The sequence below is a fragment of the Homarus americanus genome, unplaced genomic scaffold (genome assembly GCF_018991925.1).
Source record: "Homarus americanus isolate GMGI-L3 unplaced genomic scaffold, GMGI_Hamer_2.0 scaffold28, whole genome shotgun sequence".
Classification (NCBI taxonomy): Eukaryota; Metazoa; Arthropoda; class Malacostraca; order Decapoda; family Nephropidae; genus Homarus; species Homarus americanus.
The window spans coordinates 3,636,526-3,643,498 of record NW_024742238.1 but is presented as its reverse complement, the minus strand read 5'-3'; the positions used below and the strand labels follow the sequence as shown (position 1 = coordinate 3,643,498).

Here is a 6,973-nt window from a genome sequence, read left to right as displayed (position 1 = left end):
CTGATGGCCAATTTGGTGTGTGTGTGTGTGTGGGGGTATGTATTATGTGTGTGTGTGCATGTGTATTTGTATATGTAAATTTGTATGTATGAGTATATGTGTGTGTGTGTGTGTGAATGTGTGTACGCACATTATGTCCACTATGGCGCACCTTAATGGCACAAGGGGACACCATTCTCCAACGCCACACAGATACACATTATTATGGCGCTTCAGGGTACACCAGACGCCACAACATACACCAGACACCAACGCCAAACATACACCAGCCACAACATACACCAGACGCCACAACATACACCAGAGCCACAACATACAATGCCACAACAGACGCCAGACGCCAGAGATTTCAACGCCACGTGAACGAGTGATCCAAACAGATGCCTTAACAGCGGGTCTAGTCGTAATGGGATCTAATCGTAATAGGATCTAGTCGTAATAGGATCTAGTCGTAATAGGATCTAGTCGTAATGGGGTCTAGTCGTAATGGGATCTAATCGTAAAGGGCCTAGTATTAATAGGGACTGGTATTTATGGGGCCTAGTCCTTGTAGGCCCCAACTTGACCATTAAAATTGTGCCCAAGTCCTAATTGTTTGTTTACGGTGGGGCCTATTGGAGAGAGAGAGAGAGAGAAGAGAGAGAGAGAGAGAGAGAGAGAGAGAGAGAGAGAGAGAGAGAGAGAAGAGAGAGAGAGAGAGACGGTAGTCAGCAACGAGGGGAAGAGGGAGGGGGGGTTGAACTGCACTTGATGTTATCACCACAATCTTGTAACTCTTATTGGTGTGTGTGTGTGTGTGTGTGTGTGTGTGTGTGTGTGTGTGTGTGTGAAAACATTCTATGAATGTATTTATATTCATACGTAAATTTCAATGTAACTTATCAATGTATATCCGTATGTTGCATCTATACATGAAAGTATGTATCTATGAACGCATGTATATAGGGACGTATGTATGAATGCACGTTATGTATGTATGTATGTATGTACCCAATGTGTACGTGAGGGCGTGTGTGTCCGTGCCACACATGACCTTAGTAGCTTGAGTGGCCGCAGGGTAAGTGGGGCTCCCTCATGACACTGCTACTGCCTTTTACGTATCCAGGGCAAGACAGTGTTATACTCTGAGGTCCAGGCAAGACAGTGTTATACACATACAAACACAAGGAGAGAGAGAGAGAGAGAGAGAGAGAGAGAGAGAGTTGTGGTTCTGATTGATATTACGGTATAAACAACAACAAACAACAACAACATCCACCACACCAACACCTTCTTCTGATGTAGTAATAACTTCACACTGCCTTAGTTGGCCTGATCATCAAGTACCGCTTAAATACCACAATAAACTATCTCCCCCCCCACCTTACCCCACCCCTCAGGTTACACAAATTGCTCTCTCTCTCTCTCTCTCTCTCTCTACAGTCTTTACCTTAAAAACCCTGTACCATTTTTTCTTAACCAACCACAAGACAAGTAACTAAATCACATCTCATTTTCTTTAGCGTTCCGTTTTCTATGAAGATCTCCGTAACGCCAGAGGGGTACTATGCAAATTTAGGGCGCGAGTGGTCTTATCGGGTGGTATCGGGGAGCAAGCAATAAACTGGGAATCGGGACCGTTATGCTCTCTCTATGTACCGACGCTGCTGTAAATCGGGGGGTTCCTGATGGCAACGAGAAGCTGATCTTAATCGTTGGAGTGGTGGTGGTGGTGCAGGTGTGTGGTGGTTGGTGGGGTGGTGGTGGTGGTGCAGGTGTGTGGTGGTTGGTAGGTGGTGATGGTAGTGGTAGTGGGTGGGTGTTGGTGGTGTAGTTGTGGGTGTGTGGTGGTGGTGGTGTTTGGTGGTGGTAGTAGTGATGGTGGTGGTAGGTAGTGGTGGTAGGGTTGGTGCAGGTGTTTGGTGGTGGTAGTAGTGATGGTTGGTGTCGGTGTGGTGGTGGTAGTAGAGGTGGTAGGCAGTGGTGGTGGCAGGTGGTGGTAGTAATGGTGGATTCCGGTCAAATGTGTACTGAACTAGCAAGGGCAGGGTTGTCAGCAGCAGGTTCAACCACTGTCAACCAAAAGAGGCAGCGGCGGTGTCAGCAATGGTGGAAGGATGTTGGTAAGGTGAGTAAGAAGAATCCTATAACCACAAAGGATTCCTACCACAGCGAAACACACACACACACACACACACACATATTTCAACTTGTGCACATGGTCCTACGAATTCCTTACACACACCTGCTACATCATCATCATCATCATCATCATCATCATCATCATAGTGAGGTGAGAAGGGAGGTGAAGTGAGGGGGTGAGGAGAGGAGGGAAGTGAGAAGGAAGATGAAAGCTAATAATGGAGAGTTTATTTTAACTGACTCTCCGTATACCGAACTTTCCTCCCTATATAGTCCGTTAAATGGAGAGTTTTACTGTATACTATTAGTCCATTAACTCAAAATAAACCTTATTATTAGTTCATAAAAATAATTACCAATAATGAAAGTATAATAAACAATTCAATGGTTATTATTGAGCCTTATAGAAAAAATTATTTAATTAAGAGGATTTTATTAGAACTAAGCAATTGGGAGTCTTATTGTTTAAACGATGTAACCAAAACAACCAACCTTACATAACCAAACAACACCCCCGAGACAATCAACCTACCAAAACAACCAATCAAGAGGGGTGGATAGGAGAGTACATAATTAAACTATGATAATCCAATTCACGTCAGTAGTTAAGGATGATGTGGTTTGGGGGGGTAGTGTGGTTTTAGGTGTGGCCATATTTGACACATTAAGTTGGGGACATTGAGTGAATCGAGTCAATTAGTAAGGCAGTGAAACCTGGAGAGACATTAGCACAGACAACCCAAGTCATTTGTATCCATCCGAGACATCCTCAAGGTAGACCAAGTACCCGGAGCTATTTGTTACTAGTCAACAGATAACACCACGACAACACACACACACACACACGCACACGCACACACACACACACCCACCACACACACACACACCTTCCTACACAGTGTTTTGCTTAGTTCCTTCCACATATGAACTAGGCACAGGAGGAGGGAGGGAGGAGAGGGGGAGAGATTGAGGAGGAGGGAGAAAGGGACGGAGAGGGGGAGAGAGAGATTGAGGGAGGAAGGAGGGGGGTAGCAGTAGTGCGTCCGTCCCCAAGATGGTGAAAAACACTCTGATTATCTCTACCTCTCAACCAGCCAATCAAAACTACGCTAGAGAGAGTGACGTCATAGTGGTGTGACTGCTAGACGGACGGATAAACAGCCAATCAAAAACTAAGCTAGAAGGAGTGACGTCATAGTGGTGGACTGCTAGACGGACGGACAAACAGACGGAATGGACGGTATAAAATGAAAACAACAAGCCAAGTCATACTCTAAAGGACTTATTTCCGTACCGAAGAGGTCAAGTCCAACTTTTGGTCGATAAAGTAAGTCCGATTATTATAGTCCGATCATTATAAGTCCGATCATTATAAGTCCGATCATTATAAGTCCGATTATTATAAGTCCGATTATTATAAGTCCGATTATTATAAGTCCGATTATTATAAGTCCGATTATTATAAGTCCGATTATTATAAGTCCGATCTATAAGTCCGAAAGCGATTATTATAAGTCCGATTATTATAAGTCCGTCTCACAATCATTCAATGACCCCCCCTACGTTCTCAGCAGCAAGTCCGATCACCGATGTACCTGTGATCAGATAAAAGTCCGATCATCTAATACCAGCGATCAGATACAAGTCCCCAACCACCCAACTTAACAAGAGGCATAATGTCAGTGCCCTTACATATCGGAGGGTCGGAGGAGGGGCGAGGAGGGGTGGGGAGGGTGAAGGGGTGGGATAAGAGTGGGGAGGGGGTATAGGGTGAGGGAGTATATGGGGTAGTGGATTAGGATGGGGAGGTTATGGATGGGTTGGAGGAGGTTTGGGGGTGGAGGGTGGGAGTGGGGGAGAGGAAGGGTGAGGAAAGGGTGGAGTGGGGTGGGTAAAGATGTTGCTGATTGCGATATAATGCAGAAAGACCATAAATTGTATTAATGAGGTCTGTACGACAGTGACAGGAAGTGCATCTGTAATCTCTCTCTCTCTACACTAGTTTTATTACACTAAGCAGGTCAATGTCTCGCCTGCCATTATCTGAGGGCAGTTGGTGTTGTGACCGTTGATGTTGTCACAGGGATGTTGTCAGGACCGCTGGGATGTTGTCAGACTCTGGATGTAAACAACCAGAGGAAGGAGAAAGAAAATGAAGAAGAAGAAGAGGAAGAGGAGGAAGAAGAAGAAGAAGAGTAGACGACCCTGGTCACATAATAGCTGGTCAGTGTCCAGTATGGTAATAGGAGATCAGCCATGCCAGATGAGCGCTACTTCCCCTCAATAACGTCAATCACATTCCAGCACCTCACACCAGATCCCAGCACCTCACACCAGATCCCAGCGCCTCCACCACCAGATCCCAGCACCTCACACCAGATCCCAGCGCCTCACACCAGATCCCAGCACCACACCAGATCCCAGCGCCTCACACCACATCCCAGCGCCTCACACCACATCCCAGCGCCTCACACCGACATCCCAGCACCTCACACCAGATCCCAGCGCCTCACACCAGATCCCAGCGCCTCACACCACATCACAGCAACCACACCAGATCCCAGCGCCTCACACCACCAGATCCCAGCACTCCCACCAGATCCCAGCACCACACCAGATCCCATCACACCACATCCCAGCACCTCACACCAGATCCCAGCGCTCACACCACCAGATCCCAGCGCCTCACACCACCAGATCCCAGCACCTCACACCACATCACAGCACCTCACACCAGATCCCAGCGCTCACACCAGATCCCAGCGCCTCACACCAGATCCCAGCGCCTCACACCAGATCCCAGCGCCTCACACCAGATTCCAGCGCCTCACACCAAATCCCAGCACCTCACACCAGATCCCAGCGCCTCACACCAGATCCCAGTGCCTCACACCATCCCAAGCCTCACACCACATCCCAGCGCCTCACACCACATCCCAGCACTCACACCAGATCCCAGTGCCTCACACCAGATCTCAGCACTACACCACATCACAGCACTCACACCAGACCTAGCGCCCACCAGATCCCAGCGCCTCACACCACCAGATCCCAGCGCCTCACACCACATCCCAGCGCCTCACACCCATCCCAGGCCACACACCAGATCCCAGCACCTCACACCAGATCCCAGCACCACACCAGATCCCAGCGCCACACACCACAACCCAGCGCCTCACACCACCACCCAACCTAACGCAGAGAGAGAGAGAGAGAGAGAGACTGTCACCATTACCAACATAATTATTCATACACATTACACAGCAATTCATGTTCTTGTCAATCATACGAGTCAGTCTGTGTGTTGCTGGCGGCGGTCATCCATCACTCCTGCCACCACCATCCATCTATCCTGCTGCCATCACCCCTGCCACCACCATCCATCTATCCTGCCGCCAATACCATCCATCTATCCTGCTGACAATACCATCCATCTATCCTACTGCCAATACCATCCATCTATCCTGCTGCCATCACTCCTGCCACCACCATCCATCTATCCTGCTGCCAATACCATCCATCTATCCTGCCAATACCATCCATCTATCCTGCTGCCAATACCATCCATCTATCCTGCTGCCAATACCATCCATCTATCCTGCCAATACCATCCATCTATCCTGCTGTCAATACCATCCATCTATCCTGCTGCCAATACCATCCATCTATCCTGCTGTCAATGCCATCCCCATCTATCCTGCTGCCAATACCATCCATCTATCCTGCTGCCAATACCATCCATCTATCCTGCTGCCAATACCATCCATTTATCTTGCTGCCAATACCATCCATCTATCCTGCCAATACCATCCATCTATCCTGCTGCCAATACCATCCATCTATCCTGCTGCCAATACCATCCATCTATCCTGCTGCCAATACCATCCATCCATCCTGCTGCCAATACCATCCATCTAAACTGCTGACAATACCATCCATCTATCCTGCTGCCAATACCATCCATCTATCCTGCCAATACCATCTATCCATCTTGGTCAACACCATCCATCTATCCTGCTGTCAACACCATTACACCATCTACCACTCCGACCTACCTGCCACTACCACCACTACCACTACACCTTACCATCATAGCTAATATCCCATCATCTTCTCCATTAACCCATCACCCCATCTCCTTACCCATCACCCCATCTCCTTACCCATCACCCCATCTCCTTACCCATCACCCCCCACCTCTACCCATCAACCCCATCTCCTTACCCATCACCCATCTCTCACACCACCCCTACCCTTACCCATCACCCCTACCCTTACCCATCACCCTACCCCTACCCATCACCCCATCTCCTTACCCATCACCCCATCTCCTTACCCATCACCCCATCCTCACCCATCACCCCATCCTCACCCATCACCCCGTCACTTCCCCACCAGGTGACATTCCAGTGGCCTGCGAAAAGACAAACAGCACCTTTCTTCACTGACCTTACCCACGGGGGCATTGCCTGCTCCCCACCCCTCCCTTTACCCCACCTCCCCCTGCCCCCTCTCCTCACCCCTACCACCTTCCCATGCCCAGTTACCCTCCCTCCTTCCCCATGCCCAGCTACCCTCGCCCCCTCTATGCCCAGCCACCCTCCCTACCTCCTTGCCAGATACACCTGCTCCCTCCCTCCTCCCTCACATGCCCAGGTCCCCACCCTCCCTCCCTCACATGCCCAGGTACCCTCCTCCTCTCACATGCCCAGCACTCTCCCTCCCCCCCGATGTCCAGACACCAACATAATGGTTGAGTGCGGAGTTGTGTTAACATCCTCCCACCGGCTCAACCCGTCACCACACTGTCACCACACTCTGCCCCACCACCATGCCCCACCACCATGCCCCA

The 6,973-nt window shown here is 49.3% G+C and overlaps 1 protein-coding gene across 1 annotated transcript; it reads left to right on the top strand.

Moving 5' to 3' along the window:
* The first annotated feature begins 4,377 nt into the window (after positions 1–4,377).
* Positions 4,378–5,136, top strand: LOC121876554 (classical arabinogalactan protein 9-like). Its single transcript, XM_042381753.1, has one exon. It carries the CDS (start codon positions 4,378–4,380, stop codon positions 5,134–5,136), a length of 759 nt encoding a protein of 252 aa, XP_042237687.1.
* The last annotated feature ends 1,837 nt before the right edge of the window (positions 5,137–6,973 follow it).

What these genes read in the sequence shown, in the direction of transcription:
- LOC121876554 (XM_042381753.1), top strand. Translation starts at nt 4,378, where the DNA reads ATGCCAGATGAGCGCTACTTCCCCTCAATAACGTCAATCACATTCCAG.